Source organism: Otolemur garnettii, unplaced genomic scaffold, assembly GCF_000181295.1.
Source record: "Otolemur garnettii isolate 467f Iridium unplaced genomic scaffold, OtoGar3 scaffold00019, whole genome shotgun sequence".
Classification (NCBI taxonomy): Eukaryota; Metazoa; Chordata; class Mammalia; order Primates; family Galagidae; genus Otolemur; species Otolemur garnettii.
In genome coordinates, this window is record NW_003852414.1 from 8,569,629 (window position 1) to 8,588,318 (window position 18,690).

Consider the following 18,690-nt stretch of genomic DNA (forward strand, 5'->3'; position numbering starts at 1 on the left):
TTAGGAGCTTGAGACCGTCTTATGTGGTTGATGATGATAAAAGAACAATTTCTGAGTAGTACTCATTATATGCCAGGCAACATTCTAAGATTTCCCACATTGTATGTCACTTTTTAGGCCTGTACACACGACATGTTACATGGCTAAGACATTGTGGAATCAGAATTTCAATCCACATGCTCTAACACCAGAGACAGTTTTCATAATCATTTTACTATGATGCTTTTTTTTTTTTTTTTGAGACAGTGTCCTGGGGTCAGCTCAGCTCACAGCACCCTCAAACTCCTGGGTTCAAGTGATCCTCCCTCCTCGGCCTTCCAGAATATTAGGATTCTAGGTATGAGCCACCATACCTGGACAGCTATGCTGCTTCTAACAGGCAACAAAATGGAAGCTCAAAGATGTCAGTGTGCCCAGGTAAAGGTAAAGCTATGGGGTCCGCACTGTCCGCACTGTCCCTACACACAGGCTAACACAGAAATGAGCTCCTTATCAGCGGTCAGCTTCTGCCTCACCTATGAAGGGACAAGATTACTGCTCAGATTTCAACTACCACAGTACACAGTCCTGTTCCCTTAACCCAGATAGGGATTGCCTGGACCTATAGGGAAAAAGGCAGAAACTACCACCATAACTAGGAAAATCAGACTCTACGTAACACAATACTCTGAATGGCAAGGAGGTACTCAGGCTCGGGAACACCGCTTGCGCCCAGCATCAGAGAGATGCCTCACATCTTTTTGCAAGTGGGTGATGCCTGAAAATGATTAAGTCCCAAAAAGTAGAGTCTGACTAACTGTTCTGCTTGAAGCAGATGCTAGGCTGTGTTGTGCATATGTGCTGCTTTCCGGGGAGGGTCCACACCTGGCATCACAGTCTCATGAGCCTTCCAAAAACACTAGGAAGACTATTTGCATTGCAAGAGCAAGCACTTGGTGTTTTTCTATTTATCAAGCATCTCTATCTTTGTTGGTTTTTAAAAAATTGCTATTTATTTTTGAGACAGATTCTTGCTCTGTCACCCAGGCTGAGGTGCAGTATAGCATAATCACGGATCACTGCAGCCTTGTGCACCTGGGCTCAAGGGCTCCTTCCTGCCTCAGGCTCCTGGATAGCTGAGACTACAGGTGTCCATGTGTCACCCAAGCAACTCTACCTCTGAAGTGTGTTTGTGCCATCGTGAGTTAAGAGGCATATTCTGATACATTCATGTATTGTGGCATTAGTTATTAAAAATGGGGAAGCAGGGTAGGCATGGTGGCTCACACTTATAATCCTAGGACTTTGGGAGGATCATTTAAAGGCAGGAGTTCTAGACTACCCTGAGCAAGCATGACATCTTATCTCTACAAAAAATAGAAAAATTAGCCGGGCATGGTGGTCATGTAGCAGCTACTTGGGGGAAATCACTTGAACCCAGGAATTTGAAACCAGCAACAGTGAGACCCAGTCTCAAGACCAAAAAAAAAAAAGAAAGAAAGAAAGAAAGAAAGAAAAGAAAAATAGGCCGGGTGTAGAGGCTCATGCCTATAATCCCAGCACTCTTGATTAACCCAGAGGACTGCTTGAGCTCGGGAGTTTGAGACCAGCTTGAGCAAGTGTGAGACTCCCATCTCTACTAAAAATAGAAAAATTAGCTGGGTGTGTGATGGGCACCTGTAGTCCCAGCTACTCAGGAAACTAAAGGAAGTGAATGGCTAAAGCCCAGGTGTTGAGGTTCTGGTGAGCGACAATTATGCCACTGCACTCTAACCAGGGTGACAGAGTGAGACTCTGTCTAAAACAAGAGAAAAGAAAAAATAGGTGACAGCATTTGTGTAGGTGGCGAACAAAAACCAACTGAAAGTATTGGGAGAAAATATGGGCAGCAAAGTATCACAGTTACACAGTTAATATTCTTGATATGAAAAGAGCTTTTGCAAACAGGGGGAAATGACAAAATATCCAGTAGAAAAATGGGCAAAGGACAAGAATAGACAATTCACAGAAATGAAAGCTGTAAATAATCCCTTAATTATCTGGAAAAATATTTAGCCTCACTCAGAAAGGACTAAATGATAACAAAATTCCATTGCAATATGTTATCAGGATGGCAAAAATGCTACCATCTAATGCCATATTCAGTTAGGCTATGGGAAGACACCAGTGGAAACACACACTGGCACAGTCCCGATAGAGGGAAATTTGGGAGTGTCCCACAGAACCACATATGCCAGTACCCCTGAGTTGTCCCTGAAGGCGCACCTCTCAGATCACAAAGACACGTTTCCACAAGGTTAGCCATTGTACTACTGTTTGTAAGCATCAAACCTGAATGTTCTGTAAACCATACGACATCCATCTGATGAGATATGATGGAAGACGCTGCACACCAACAGGGAATCACTTTCGTAAGCTACTGTTATTTGCAGAAAGCAAGGTGCAAAAGCAAAACAAGAGTAGTCTAGTATTCTACTTCTAGTTGTGAGAAAGAGGGAAAATAACACACGTGTGTGTGCTCAGCTGCGCACAAACAAAGAAGCAGCCAGAAACTAATGAGACTGTTACTTACAGGGAGGGTGGCGAGGATGTGAGAACAGAGTGAGAACAGGTAACTGGGTGAAGAGGGAGTTAGCCTTTTGTATAGCTGACTTTCAGAGCTATGGTAATGTTTCAAATGCTCAAAATAAGAGCAATGACAGTCATAAAACTCAAAACCAAAAAACAGAATCAGAATGGGAGGGAATCCCTAAAATGAAATAAAAATGAATAGAACTACAGTAGAACCTCTACAGGTGACCACCGACCACCTCAAGTTGGCCTAATTGTCATAGAGCAGGCATGCACCACATGTACAGTACAGTAAGGCCTAGTTCCTTATGTTGATCACCTCTGTCTGTTGACCAGTTTGTTATAGTCCCTTAGGTTGTCAACTTAAAGAGATTCTACTGTATATTTCAAATAATGACATAACCATACTGAAACTGTGGTTACGTTACATGGACTTGGTACTACTGAGATGATTCCTCATGGTTCTGAGTAATTATGAATGAATATAGAAGGACACACACCATACTCACATGTGTATAACACATACATGTATTTCCTAGCTCTGTCCATTGAAAGGACTTAAGACACAATGACACCTAGCCCAGATTTTATTTCTAAACACCATTCTCCATCAAAAGGAACTTGGGCCACTTAGAGAAATGGGGGATCCAGGGCTGGGAAGTACGAAATCAGCCTGGAACATCTCCTGCCAGAAATGATGTAAGTGCTGAAAGAATGATGGGGATGTGTTGAAAGGTCACAAGAGTCGGGTTAGAGGGCCTCTGCCATTGGCCAGATATGGGACAGTTAAGCATTAAAATAAATAATGAAAAAGAGTTTCAAATCCATAGACTAAAAAAAGGATCCAAGGGGACAGACAGATAAGAGCTTCTTTACAACAGAATACCAACTGTACTGTAGAAGAGTGATGGAATTGGAAGAATTGCCATTTGGCAACCATCACAGTAATGACTGCCTCAGGAAAGAATCAGAAAGAGATGCTGAAACCAGAGGGTGAGAGTTTGACGAGAAACTGCGTATTTATGTAATCGGAAAATACTTCCTCTGAAATAGGGGAGATAGTAATTTTAGAGTGAAGCAACCTGGCAGGTACCACCCGGATCCAGTGATCAAAGTATACATCTCAGTAATGAGCGAGAGACGGCACATGCCTCCTGACTGATAAACTGAGAAGACAACTTCATTTTTGGTATATTCCTGCCAAAAATTCATAACCTGAGAGGCTCTGAAACATAACTGGGCTGCATTCCTCCCAAAACCAAGGTAACGGAAGACAAAGAAAGACTAAGGAAATGTTCCAGATCCAAAGAAACTAAAGATTCATGACAACCAAATGCCACACAAGATCCTGCATTGGATCTTGGACCAGAAAAAAAATTTTTTTCCACTTTTTGTTAGAATAATTTTAGGACAATTGACAAAATCTGAATAAGGCCTAAAGAAAAATCGAAATTATCATAACAATCCCTCTACCCCCACCCCAAAAAGTGTTCTCTGCCAATATGATCTAGAAAACAAGATTCTGAGTGCACTCTGGAGCTTTGAAAATAAAGTAAGAGGAAGAGAGTGCATTGGTTCCAGGTCACAAGTAGCCCTGGAGAGAACAGAAAGTCAGAAAAAAATAACAAAAACAAGGCAGGATTTCCACACCTGGTTCTGGGTTCAGGTCCTAACTCAGCCACTGTCTGGCTGAATAACACTGGACAGGCCACCTGACTTCTCACGTCTCAGTTCCATCAGATTTTCTAGGGAACACGTCACAGCCTTCACTGGTAAGCTATGGAATGTATTTTGCATGACTATGTGCAGACAAATAGCCAATTATCCTTTTATAATAAAATTAATTCTATTTTAATATCAGGGTCACAACAATTCTCCTAGATGGCCTTCAGATTTAATATTTCCACTAAAAATACAATTAGGAAAGGGGGTGGCAGTATGAATAAATGGCATCCTTAGTAGTCTGAATTATAAGCTTTTAAGTTTCCTTCAAATTCTCTAAACGTTTTAGAAACCCATTCGTTCTGTAAGATTTTTGATCTTTGAAATTCTGCCTCATCCCTTCTTGTTGATGTATCTCATTTGCTCTGCACGTATTCCTTTGGAGCTCACATGGCTTTGCATTTTAAATACCAAGAGTACATAAATAAAAATAGCAATTTTGAATACATAACACCTCTGGAATATTTCCACCCATAGGCACTTAAATATAGAAACTTTTATTCAAAGAGCCTGTGCACCATGATTTTGCTTGATTATTCTAGCAGCTCTGGAGTTTAGGAATAAATCCCATGAAAAGTAGGTAGTTCTGGGATGGTGCCAGCATGCCTCCTAGTGGGCAGCAGGAAGCATTTCATTTGAGCCATGTTCATAAACACGTCCACTGTCTAGGGGCTAATCTTTGACAAATGGGGTACTCTTTATAAATATGTAAATTATTTTGGCTTCTTAAGTAGAGGGTAGTGACTATAATTAAGTCTTTCCTGATGTGTTAGGGCCATCTTGGTCCCCTTGGTAAGATTCCATTACTGAGTAAACTGTTCTGGCCTCAATGAGGTGCCTCAGCTCTGTGCCTGGCGGGGGTCTAGCTGGTGCACAGTGACTCTCAGTGTTTCCAATGCCTGTCGCCTCCCACCTGCTAGTGCTTCCCAACACTGGTCCCAACTTAGGAAGTCATCAGTGACTTTCACTTAACTCACGAGTGTGCCTTAAGAGGGTAGACCTTGATCCTCAGGGAGATTTGGGTCGCCAAGCACATGATAAGCAAGGAACAGCTTTCCGGCACCTCCGCCATCTGCATCGTTCTCCTGTTTAGTACCCTGTCTACTATGATCTCTCCCGCCTCTTTTAAAAAAAACCCACACTTGTAATTTCTTGGAAATATAAATACAATAGCCCTTTCAATAAAAAGACGAAAATGTCTGAAATTGTGGCTGGCGTTTTCTACATAATTCACATTCTTTAGGGTTTCAATGAGGTCTTTTTAGGAAGAAAATGTCCTCACTCTTTCCTGTTCGCAATTATACGTACATTCCTTGAAACTTTTCAAAACAGACACCATCAGTAAGGGATGCGAAAAAGCTGACAGGTCTGTGAAAAAGCTCTCTGCGACTCTAATTATGTTAGAAATATATCACGACAGCAGTTACATTTGACCCTTACAGGCCCTCCTTCCTTGTGGCTTTGATTACATGGGACTGTCATTTGTCCAGGTTTTGTCTCTGTTACCTGTTAGGCTGAGACGTGTCAGATGAATAATTCTAAGGAGAGACTGTTTCTCATTTATGAGCTAACAATGAATAATTGTTAATTCACACATTAATCTATACGTTAATACTGATTAAAATATATATAGACATATATGTGGAAAGTGGAAGGCAGGCAGAGAGAAAGCAAGGAGAAAAAGTTATTCACATTCAATTTATATTCTAAAATAATACGGCTTGTTTCTATTTCATGTAAAAATACTAGAAAGGCCTACTGCTCAAAAGAAAAGCATAGAACACTAGTATAATCTAATATTTAAGCTCTCTATTCTTCGGGGATATAATTCTTTCCTCAATGACTTCTTGGGATTTTGGGAACGATTTCAAGGTTCGCCAATGAATTTTTTTTTTCCCCTTGAAAATTAGCTCCTAAGAAAGAGCAATGAGGGGTGGTTTTTTCTCTTTTTTAACTTGAAAAAAGACAGAACGTACATACTGCTTTACAACTGTTGGCTATCAGACTTGCAGTCTTCTTGAAGGTCTTTTCAAGGTAGTGTGCAAATCTTTCGTTTTCATTTTCTTTTGACCCTAGCTGAAGAAATTCACCTATAAAGAAAGAAAGGGGTTGTTTGAGATGTGGTTTGGTGGCCCAGCTAAATACCAGGATTGATTAAAACAGAAGAAAAGTCAGAATCAACCTACCACGCACCAAATCTTCGATAACTTGGGTTAAAATAGATATAACAGTTGTATTTCCGATTCGTGCCAGGGCTATAGATGCTGCAGAAAGAATTAAATCTCCAGCAAGAACAGCCTAGAAGAAGGGGAAAAAAAACTTTCAGAGAAAAGGATCAGAGCAATGGGACCCATGACGAAGCAGACTTGGCAGAAGATAAACACAGAATGAGACGGAGGGCTCATCTTGGACGCAAGTTGTCTCCCTTTCCCCAGCAGGATTACATAATAATTGATTACAGATTTGGGACAGTGTTTAAAGTGGACTGGCTCTCAAGAGATGGCCTTGTTTATCTCCTGATATCACAGCTGAAGAAATCAGTGCCTGGGGAGGGAGAGCAGCCTCCACAATCCCCACCAGAATGTAGCTGCCCTCGGCTTAGCTGCACTGCAACTTCCGCTCTTCATAACCATGCTGTTGGGCCTTTTTTCTACTTACTGTTCCTTCTGCTCAAAAAGTCCTTCCCTTTCTTCACTTAGCACACTCATTTGCACAATCAGCTCAGATGCCACCTCCGGGAAGTCTGCCCGGATCCCTCAGTCTGGGGAGATGCCTCTCTTCTGTGTGAGCACAGCACCCTGTGCCACCACACTTTGCACCCCAATCAGCGATGTCCAAATTACTGCGCTCCCAGAGGCTGCAGACTAGGAGTCATCTCAGCTGGTACCTAGCACACTCCAGCACGTGGCACGACACTTTTTTCGACGAGAACTAAACCAAGGAATTTGGGCTCCAAGTTCAATGTTCTCTGCACTGCATTACACTGCTCCTCATTCCTAGCCAAAACAGGTTTCTCACTGAACACTAGGTAATCAATGTTTTCCCAATCTTTTGATTGCAAGCAGACATCCCCACGGTATAGCAACTACTTACAAATTACTGTATATGTTAAGTACATACTTACAAGCTTGTTTTACACCTTATGACATATCGTATACACATACACATTTACCCTCTACATCATTAGCAGCTCAGGGCCCACTGATCAATGGGCCCTTACCTCTTTCTTCTCCTGGCCCTGGGGACCCTGAAGACCAAACATTTCACCACATGAAACTGAAGCTATAAGATTGTGGACAGCTAGCAGTGAGGAGTTAAAGGAAGAAAGGGCTGGGGAACCCAGGCCAGGGTAACAGTGACTCATACACAGGGCCAGGCATGAATGGAGTTTATACCAGTAACACAGTATTTGTGGCTCAGAGGCATGAAAAGGCAGGGGCCTGGTGGGCAGCCCTGTCAAGAGCTGAAAGAGGCAGGTGAGGGTGGCACACATGTCCTTTACCTGCCCTCAGAAAGAGGCCCCAACAGCAGCGGCAGACACGGAGGGCACTCGCCAAGAGAAGACATTTGTTCCCTGCCCAAGGGCTCCAAATAAGCCCTTAGGACTGGCCCTGCCCGAAAACGGACACAGCTGAGTGCAGGGATGAGTCACAAAGTTACCCAAGTCTTCTCCAAAACAAAACTCCATTCTCTTTTTGCCAACACTCTGAGGAACAGAATTCTGTCCATAGGACATAGACTCTTTTAATCTAAAATTTAAAACAGATGGCATAGAAATGAAATTGTAGGACTCAATTTCACAGCAAAGTCATTTTAAACAAAACCCTAAAGATAATGAACATGTATGTTTCTTCTCTGAGTAAGAAAAAGTGAATGAGAAGGCACCAGGGACTATAAATGTGGGGGGGAGAGGTGGCCCAGAGAGGGTGAGGAATGTTTGCACCAACTTTTTGTTTGCCTTTCCGGCTGGGCAAGTTAGTCCTTGGAGACATGTGTAGGGTAGTGGACACACCTGTGTTCAAAAGGCCTCTCTGTCTTCATTTTTATCGGTTCAACTTTATTTCCATTCTCCAACCCAGAATTTATACATCCTTAAACAAAAGTCCTATTTCACACACTCCCTTCAAGGAAGGCTAATAAAATAATAAGGAAATGTGCTTTAAACTATGCATACATGAACCAAACTCAATTATAGAGCTTCTATTTCAAAAGGTAAAATTTCCACGGTAGAACAGTATTACTGCGAGGGTTTTCGTTCTTCTAGTTTTATTTATTTGCTTTGACACTCAGATGTGGCAGTCAGTGGACAATTGTTTTAAGAGTCTAAACCAAATCTGAGTGGTCTAAGCCCCAAGTAAAATGTATGCTTCTCCATGAAATGCACTTTGTAGACACCCATGAAAATACCATTCCTTAAAGCCAAAGGAATTCTATATGAAAGTATAAAGAATGAGAATTACTAAGTTATTGGAATTATTCTATGATATTTTATATATCAAATCTTTAATTTAGAAGATTATATCTGAGCATATACATACATTACTTTTCAATGATAAAAATCTCAAAATCAAATACTATCCAAAATGCCTGTGATTTGGCAAGAAAGGTTAAAAAAAAAAAAAAGAACCAAAAAGAAACATACCTTCTTTTCGCCCCAGATCTTATTAACTGTGTGTTTTCCTCTTCGAGAACTTGCATCATCAATAACATCATCATGAACCAGACTAGCAGTGTGGATCATTTCTGCAATTAAGGCTATGGAACGCTGGCTGGCTTGCACATCTCTAATTAACAGAAAGCAATGCTTTTTAACAGACGCCACCTAGAACCTTCTCAGCAATCACCTTGTGAAAACTGGACATCGGATCTAGGACAAAGAATTTTATTTCTCTAAGAGAAACCGTATAAAAACTTTGGCTTCCCTACAGAGCCGTTTTTATCATTTGAAGAACATTTAAGAAATTACACGAGAAACTCTGCTAAGACTACATGGTCTCCACATGAAGAAACAATTTGTGGTCGGGCGTGGTGGCTCACGCCTGTAATCTTAGCACCCTGGGAAGCTGAGGCGGGTGGATTCCTTGAGCTTAGGAGTTCGAGATCAGCTTGAGCAAAGGGAAACCCTATCTCAACTAAAAATAGAAAAACTAGCAGGGCATGGTGGCAGGCCCCTACTGTCCCAGCTACTTGAGGGCTAAGATGGGACGATCCCCAGAGCTCAAGAGTTTCAGGTTGCTGTGAGCTATGATATCTTGGCACTCTCTCCCCAGAGTGGGAAAAAAAAAAAAAGGAAAAAAGAAAAAGAATTTGTGTAATTAACAAAATAAGGGTAAACATCTCAGAAGTCTGGCCATTGAGCTTAAGACTCATCTGTACAATAGTGGTCTGAGTCAGCCGTTCAAGGTTATAATTAAAAGGTTACAATTAAATTTCAGGAGTGAATGGGGAAGATCTTTTTTTTTTTTTTTTTTTTTTTGAGACAGAGCCTCAAGCCGTCCCCCTGGGTAGAGTGCCGTGGCATCACAGCTCACAGCAACCTCCAACTCCTGGGCTCAAGCGAGTCTCCCGCCTCCGCCTCCCAAGCAGCTGGGACCACAGGCGCCCGCCACAACGCCCGGCCATCCCTTGGTTGCAGCCGTCATTGTTGTTTGGCGGGTCCGGGCTGGGGATTCGAACCCGCCACCTTAGGTGTACGTGGCTGGCGCCTTAGCCGGTTGAGCCACAGGCGCCGAGCCGGGAAGATCTTTTAAAAAGTATATCAAAGAACTGTCATGATGTTCAAAGCTTCTAATACTGTCTTAAATGTTTAACATAGTATAACAATCTCAAAGCAAGATAGAATGTTTATAAAAGCTTTCTTCCAATTCCTATTTAACCTTTGCATTAAAAATTTAAACTTTCAATTCTGAACTTTAATATAAAGTGTAAGAAAACCAGGAAAATACAGTATATAAATGTAAATTTCACAGTTGAAGGGGAAATGTCCCCAGTTTCTTTTGGATCATTACCCCCATAACCATCTTGAGAACATTTAAAAACTAAATTTCTAGAAAATCAAACTGGGGAAATAACCATTGAATTTTTGGAAACTAACTTAAACACAAAAGAACTATCATCAGGTTAGAGGGGAAAAAAAGCAAGAGGGATATTTGAAATAAGACCTTTTCTTTAAAACTCTAAGCTGGTCTGAACACGCTAGCTCATGCCTGCAATCCCAGCACTCTGGGAGGTTGGAAGAAGGAAAGATCCCTTGAGGCCAGAAGTTCAAGACCAACCCCGGCAGTAGCAAGACCCTGTCTCTGTAAAAAATAAAAATAAAGAAAAATTCTAATTTGAACATCTGCACAAAGTAATGCTTATTCTGATTCCTTAGACCCCAGTGAAGTTTCACTACATAAAGGAAGGTGGAATTTAACTACAGACACTAAATCAGCATGAAATTTTCTGATTTTGCTTTAAATATAAATTTTATTTTATTTTTGAGACAGAGCCTCAAGCTGTCACCCTGGGTCGAGTGCTGTGGCATCACAGCTCACAGCAACCTCCAACTCCTGGGCTCAAGCGAGTCTCCTGCCTCAGCCTCCCAAGTAGCTGGGACCACAGGTTCTGGCCACAACGCGTGGCTGTTTTTTGGTTGCAGCTATCATTGTTGTTTGGCGGGCCTGGGCTGGCTTCGAACCCCCCACCTTAGGTGTATGTGGCTGGCGCCTTAGCCACTTGAGCCACAGGCGCCAAGCCTAAATATAAATTTTAAAGCATGATGCGTTGCCAGAAACCTTTTATTTACATTAGATGGAAACCTTAGACCCTCCCAACTGCTTTCAGCCTGGCAATCATTGTAAAGTGCTACTCTTTATTAATATTTCACTATTGTAACAGTTTGTATTGATAATATTTCCAGATCACAACAGATTCTTCTAGGGGAGGAAAAAGTAAATCAAAAGCAAGATGGTAGGGACAAAGTATCACATAAAACCAGTTTGGGAAAATAGAGGTTTCAGCGGCTTTTAAGAGCTTGCTCTTAAACCCTTCAGTGAAGCACTGGGACCTTCCTTGTCTGAGGAAGCTTAAATATTTTTCAGGCCATTTTCTAGGCCAGACCTTCTCCGAGTTGAATGCCCATGAAAAGACATATATCTTTGCAGTTGTTTTTTAAAGGAATATTTTCTCAAGTGAGTTTCAAGCTAACACGATACACGCTTCCTACTATTAGTAGTAGAACTTACCTTAAAACAACTGTTAAGGCCTCTGGCCTTTCCCATGCATTCAAAAGCTGGGCAGCACTTCCATTAGCACAAATTATGTCAGCAGACAGGGGCTCCTGCTGGGAAGCTGCAGTGAAATGGCAGCGCTCACTGAGACGCTAGTTTTTTTGGTTTTTAAAAATAATTCGAAGCTACTAAAACAAAGATCTCACAAACTCTTTTCAAATTTTATAGACTTCTATATATGCAGACAAAAACCTCATTTTGTGTGGCAAAAAAAAAAAACCAACCAGGATTCTTACTTAGAATGTTAGTAGATGCTGTGATATAGCCTTTGGGTAAACAAATACCATATTTTAGATGCATCATAATTTTATCTGATGTATTTCTTCCTGAGCAATTCAGCTTTAATATGTGTCAGTGTCTATCTAGAAAATTCTGCTACTGCTCACTCATAACATAATGGTGGGACCCACAAGCAAGATTTACAGATTACAGAAAAACCTCCTATGTCTTTAATAAACACAATGACTGCCATACTGGAAAAAAACTGTTTTTCCTTGGGGCCACTGTGTATTATTTGGTCAAGACAGGTCAAGAGAAGTGACATTTATGCTTCACAAGGTCCCAAGCTCAAAACTAGCATACATGGCACTTAATGTGTCAAGATGAAACCTCTGAAGTGCCACACTGAGTTGTGCCTTTAAAAAGCTGGGCACCGTTTCTGCTTCCTGCCATGAAGGAGCGGTTACACTTTCCCAGCTCCTGGGAGAGCTGACAGGCAAGCACAAGAAGATGCAGCCCTTCGTCTCAAAGTTTGGCCGTGTCCTCTGTAGTTCATACCTGCAAGGCCCCGCTATGATGTATCAAGCCCCTCTGGACATTTCTTTCTCCCCTTCCTTAAAAACATCCTTTTATAATGAAGAATTTCAAACATACATAAAAATAGATGAAACAATATGACTTCCCACTTAGCAACACAGTGAGACTCCTGTCTTAGGAAAAAAAAATAATAGTTTTACCCCATTCTCGCTAATACAAGATGTGAAGTTTTAAACAAACTAGAAGTAAATCCCTAGTGTGGAAAGTTGCAGTGTGGGTGGGAATCCACATCAAAAGTGTGAGGAGGAGGTTATCACTCTCAAAGCAGGGGGATGCTTGTGAGCTCAAACACTCAGGCCACCATCCCTGGTCCCTGCCTATTCACCTCCATAAACTTTGTTTTCTTTTAAGACAGAGTCTCACTCTGTCGCCCTGGGTAGTGTGCGACAGCCTCATAGCTCACAGCAAGCTCAAACTCTTGGGCTTTAATCAAATCCCTGGGCTTTAATCAAACCCCTTGCCTCAGCCTCCTGAGCAGCTGGGACCACAGGCGCCCATCGCAATGCCCAGCTAGTTTTTCTATTTTTGGTACAGATGGGGTCTCACTTGGGCTCAGGATGGTCTCAAACTCCTAAGCTCAAGTGATCCTCCTGCCTTGGCCTCCCAGAGTGCTGAGATCAGGGGCGTGAGCCACCACGCCAGGCCCACCTTCACAAACTTAAAGCAGCACACCAGGCTCTGAATGAACTTTCTTTGGTAAGAATGGCAGTTTTCAAAAGCTTGATCACAAAAGTCATAGATACGTTAGCTATTTAATAGTAAGAGGAAAGAACTGACATCCGAAAGCAGTAGCTCTTGAAGACATTCAGATTTAGCTAATGATGAAATGGATACCTGCAAAGTCGTATTGTAAGTGATATAAGGTTCATAACGCGTCTGTCTTCCTGAGAACCATTACAGAAGCTTCTGAATCTTGGGGTATGTGGAGAGCGATACCTCCTCCTTGTACTTTAATGATATCGTGAATCTACAACTTATCCTACTTGCTCTGTACAGAAGGGCTTTCTGCACAGAAGCCAGGGTGCTCTGCAATAATGCATCCTCTGGTTTTTTCAAATGAGGTATGGGTAATAAGTGTAGAAGCTGATTCCTTTACAGACAGAATCAGCCGCCTCCTCCTCCTGACAAGGGCACGCACACTAGGTCCACCAGCCCCACAGCCCTCTTGCTCTCACTCCTGTTCTTATGCTTGACCTTGAACTAAGGAATGAAGACCCTCTGCTCACCAAAATCTCCACCTGTGGGTATCCCTTATCGTAGGTTGTATTTCAAAGATATATTTTAACAGGGAGCATGGATACATCAAAAGCACCATGTCTGCAGTGGCTCAGGCCTATCTCCTAGCACTCTGGAAGGCTGAGGAAGGGGGATCATTTGAGCTCAGGTGATTGAGAGCAGCCTGAGTAACACAATCCTACCTTTACCAAAAATAGAAAAACTATCTGGGTGCAGTGGTGTGTAGTACCTGTAGTCTCAGCCACTCGGGAGGCTTAGGCAGGAGGATCCCTCAGGCCCAGGAGTTTGAGGTTGGGGTGAGCTATGGCACCACCACTGTACTTTAGCCAGGGTGGCAGAATGAGACTATCAGAAAAGAAAAAAAAAAGTGCTGTCTCCTGGATTAAAGACAAAAACATTTCTTTTGGCACCAATCTTCCTGCCTATCCCATAAACAGCAGCAGCAGGTGGTTCATGGGATTCAGAACACACAGAAGCCAGGAATGGTTCTCAAATCATCAACAGCCTGACCTTCGGAATCATTTAAGAGACCTGGTGCTTAACGATGGTTTTGTTACATCCTTCCAGGGTAGGCTTTGATAATTTCCTCAGTATTTATAGAGCTATAAAAGTTACCTCCTCTGAATATAAGACTTGTATCATGCTTGGACCCTTGACCTATTATCTATCTATTGACAACCGCCACTGACAATCTGGCCATTGAATGATCTAGTCCAGCTTTGAAAACAAGATGAGTGGGATTCAACACCACTTGACTGTTTGCACAATCGCGATCAAGAGAATTGCACACAATGTAACTTGGGCAGCCTTGTGATCCTGATCTTTGGCAATGACAGTGACTTTCTAGCACTGGAGAGTTTCACACAGGAATGGATGGTGCCAAGATCTAGGTGCCAATGTTAACAAGAGGTCCCTTTAATGAGGGTGCTGAGGAGGTTGGGTCTGGCTTGTTTAGCTGTTGGGTATAGCTGTGCTATACGCAACATGTAGAGCAATTTTACAGACATCTATTTATTCAAAAGCTCTTTTTCGATCTGGATTCTTTGATTAGTCCTAGCGTACAGTTAGCTTGGGTTTTGCTGAACTGTTACAAGTTGGGTTCTCCAGGAAGCAGACTCTGCGATGAAGTTCAAACATACAGGGTGTTTGCTCAGTGGTGATCCACACCCCAGGGAAGAAGGAAACAGGACGGGCAGAGGGAAAAGCTGATCTGCAACGCCTGACGCCCCCAGTGCACTCTAGACGCTAGAACAGCTCTTAATCTGTCAGTCACTGGATGCCGGCTGACTCAAGCAGGGGTGCGGGGCAAGGTGAGGGGATTCCATGCAACAGAGGCACTCCCTGAAGGGGCTAAAAGACAAAGGCCAAGGTGTACCAAGAGCACCCGGTACAGAAACAGAGCAGAGAGTCCGCATCAAAGGGAGATCTGGAGACACATCTCAGAATCCACCACAATTCTCTTTCCTGGACATTTCCCGTCTGGAGTCACCTGTTGCATGCATCCCTGCTTTAGCCCTCCAGTACTGTGGTGACGGGGTACAGAGAAGACACAGACTGGGTCTGAAGCTTTTCAGGACCATATTACCTTTTGAGAATCTACTATAAGCCACAGAAACGTTTTCTCAGAAACATGCGAACACGCCAACAATTTTACACACAACTTCAAGGGGTTTACCCCCCCCCCGCCATAACTTCCATGCACGTCAGGTTAAGAGCTCCCAATAAAGTAATCTAGAAGGGAACTGAAAAGCTTAATCAAGGAAAACATGAAAAGGTAGATGCCCCCACCTTCTCTCTTATCTGTTCTATTCTGTTTTCTGATAAGCCTCGCAGGAACCGGATAACTCAGATTGCCAAGCGATAAAGCCATCCCTCTCAATCGGGCCGTTACTGGGAAGCAAGTGCACCAAGTTCAGGAACAAGTTCTGGCGCCACAGGGGAAAGAGCCTCTGGTGGCACTAGATGACACAGGGGCTTGTGTGGTCCTGTCCTGAATCTTTATACTCTCTCTATTGCACTCAGCCCTTCTCAGCAAGTAAAATCCCTACTAATGGTCCAGCTCTCCAGAAGCCCCTGCCCCTCTTAATGGACTGTTATCCAGCGTGGATGTAACCGCTAGATAACAGTCCTTTAAGAGCCCGATCCCAAAGCGGGGCAACTACCTTTATTGAAGCGGTAAGTATTCTCAGGGGCTGGGGCTTGGGAGTAATCCTGTTAAGGTTCTGTACTGCCCAAATACACACCACAGATCACGAGTCTTATCCCCACCCCTGCCACTGCTTCTGCACTATTTCTTTAATAAGCCTTGCTCCAATCACTTACGGGAGAACTAAGCTGTGGGCCAAACATGCCAGTACTGAGCGGATTATTTAAACTAGCTCTGCCTTTTCTATTGTATTTTCATGTTTTCTGCAACCAACAGTTTGTACAGGTTCCAGAAAGCAAACTAAAAAAACTTTCAACCACGAGGATAAGGACTGAGAGAGGATTTAAAGCCATGAAGGATATTATCTCTCAGGGTGATAAACTGTATTATGTATTAATCTAAGAAACTGAAAATATAAGAATACTTTCTAGAACAGTGGTTCTCAACCACAGGTGATTTTGTGCCTCATGGGACATTTGGCAGTGTCTGGAAACATTTTGGGTTGTTACCAGCAAGGGGGCATCTAGTGGTTTAGCTAGGGATACTTCTAAACATTCTATAAGGCACAGGACAACCCCCAAGTCCCGATAAAGAATAATGTGGCCCAAAACATCACTAGAGCCAAGGCTCAAAACCTCTGCTCTAGACCACGTGAGATATATTTCGAGATTGTTTCCCAGAGAGTATTTCTACTGCTCTCCCTTCCAGGTAAAGTGAGAGTGGTCCTGATGAGGGTTAAAGGTCACAGGCAGAGGCTGCACTGCCTTGCTCAAAATATACTGTGAGCCCTTTGCAAGGCCCAGTTTAAGTAGGCGTGGTGCACCATGCTGGCCATGGCAGGGTATAGGAGCAGAACAACTACAGTTAACAGTAATGCCGTGTGGACTTCATATTATTGTATACTGCCAAATAACTCAAGAGTGGAATTGGAATGTTCCTAGCCCAAAGAAATGACAAATGCCTGAGGTGACAGATACCCAACTGCCCTGATTTGATATGAACACACTGTAGGCCTGTGTCACAGTATCACTTGTGTCCCACAAATATGTACAACTCTTATACATCCGTAGTTCCTAAAAAAAAAAAAAAAAGCAATGGTGGGAAGGATGGAATAAGGAAGACTGCTGCATTAGATTGGGGGGAAATCCTTCTTTTCCTTTTAAGATTTCCCCTAACACCAAAATACTGCAGTTGTCTTAATATTTTAAAAAATTAAACAGGCCAAGAGCAGTGGCTCACGTCTGTAATCGTAGTACTCTGGGAGGCCAAGGCAAGTAGATTGCTTGAGCTTGAGGAGTTTGAGACCAGCTTGAGGAAGAGCGAGACCTCATCTCTAAAGCTAGCCAGGCACTGTGGCAGGCGCCTGTAGTCCCAGCTACTCAGGAAGCTGAGGCAAGCAAACCCCTTGAGCTCAAGGGTCTGAGGTTGCTATGAGCTGTGATACCAGGCACTGTACCCAGACAAGGTGAGACTCTGTCTCAAAAAACAAACAAACAACAACAACAACAAAAAAAAAAAAACAGAAAAACTTTGATATTTGAAACTTACAAGTTGAGGACCAGTTAAGATGTCTTCTTTAGAGACAATTTCTCTTTAGCCTGATCAGAAGGTCACAGGGAGGCAGCACCCCAGGGTGGGTGTTGCCCAGAAGAACACTCCACCCACTCACTTCAGAACAACTGACCTATGGACCATCTGCCCCATGGGTACAATGATTACATGTATCCACGCAGCCTAGTATTCTTTACTCCCTAACAAGAAAACTAGATTTGGCTCTTAACATTTTTCTAATATGTTAATGTGCAGCTAAAGTTGCTCTTCAATGGAAAAGTCTGGAAAAGGGAGATAGCCAGACTAAAGTCCAGAGTGCCCTTAGTGACTCAAAGTCCAAATCCAAACATCGCAAGAGAATTCCTACTTCTTCAGTGGGAAGGGAACCAGTAACCCTGGGATGAAAGAATTTCCCAAATGAAACCCCAATAGAGGAAAAAGAGAACTCACCGGGAGTTATTATGATGGATGTTACATGCTCGGGCCATTAGCACCACAATAATTGGTCGAAAGGCTTTTCCTTTTCCATCAAAGTAGTACTCACACATTTCCTTAAGTTCTGTTGTAGATATGAGCAGCTCCTGAAATAAAGTTGCTCTGTGTCAACATGGCATTGTAATTGCACAGAAAGGCAACAGGATTTCTTTGACCGAACTCCGGTTTGACTTCAGTGTATTCATTTCGATTGAGGACTCTAATAATCAGGTGGGCAAAGCTTTAATGCTGTGAGGCCACACACCTGGGTGCCCAGAGGATGGGACACAAACAATGCCAGGCTCGCCCAGAGTGACCAGGTACAGCTACCTGTACCACTGATAGCCTCAGACACCAAGAGACAGAGCAGGAAGGCCAAGTAAGCACCAGGTAGCCCAGAGATTGGATAGAGAAAGGAACAGGGTCTGGTTGGCAGCTTGGAAGATGTAGGGTGGAGGAGAAAGATGGGGAAGGTGGGAGCCAGTGGCCTTTAGATCCCAGGAGGCAGGTGGGGATGTCCTGGGTAGGGCAGCAAAGCTGCTGGTTGGAGGCAGGAAGATGGTGAGCTGGTGGCCGGGGAGAAGCAGCAGGAATCAGTCAGTCTGGCTTGGCCTTTATTCAGTAAAACACACTTCAAAGGTTCAGAAAAGAGATGTAAGGTGTGGCCTGTCTGATTTTGAGAAGCTTATAATTAAGCTGGGAAGACAAAAATTTTCTTAAACACAAGGTATGACTAATACAGTGGGAGCCTAAACAGTGCTGTATATAAATACAGTAGAAGCTCTATGGTTGCCCACCTCCCACACTGACAACCTACTTAAGTTGACCTTTTTTTTTTTTTTTTTTGAGATAGTCTTACTCTATTGTCTAGGTAGAGTGCTCTGGCGTCATTGCTCACAGCAACCTCAAACTCTTGGGCTCAAG

At 42.9% G+C, this 18,690-nt stretch overlaps 1 protein-coding gene across 1 annotated transcript in view; it reads right to left on the reverse strand.

Moving 5' to 3' along the window:
* Positions 1-18,690, reverse strand: part of PDSS1 (decaprenyl diphosphate synthase subunit 1) — a 38,731-nt gene that overhangs the window by 10,944 nt on the left and 9,097 nt on the right. Inside the window, exons 4-7 of the mRNA XM_023511463.1 lie at positions 17,743-17,873; positions 8,915-9,056; positions 6,459-6,570; positions 6,253-6,362 (exon numbers count right to left, since the gene is read on the reverse strand). Of these exons, the coding sequence (XP_023367231.1) occupies positions 6,253-6,362; positions 6,459-6,570; positions 8,915-9,056; positions 17,743-17,873 (495 nt within the window). The remainder of the gene's footprint in view (positions 1-6,252; positions 6,363-6,458; positions 6,571-8,914; positions 9,057-17,742; positions 17,874-18,690) is intronic.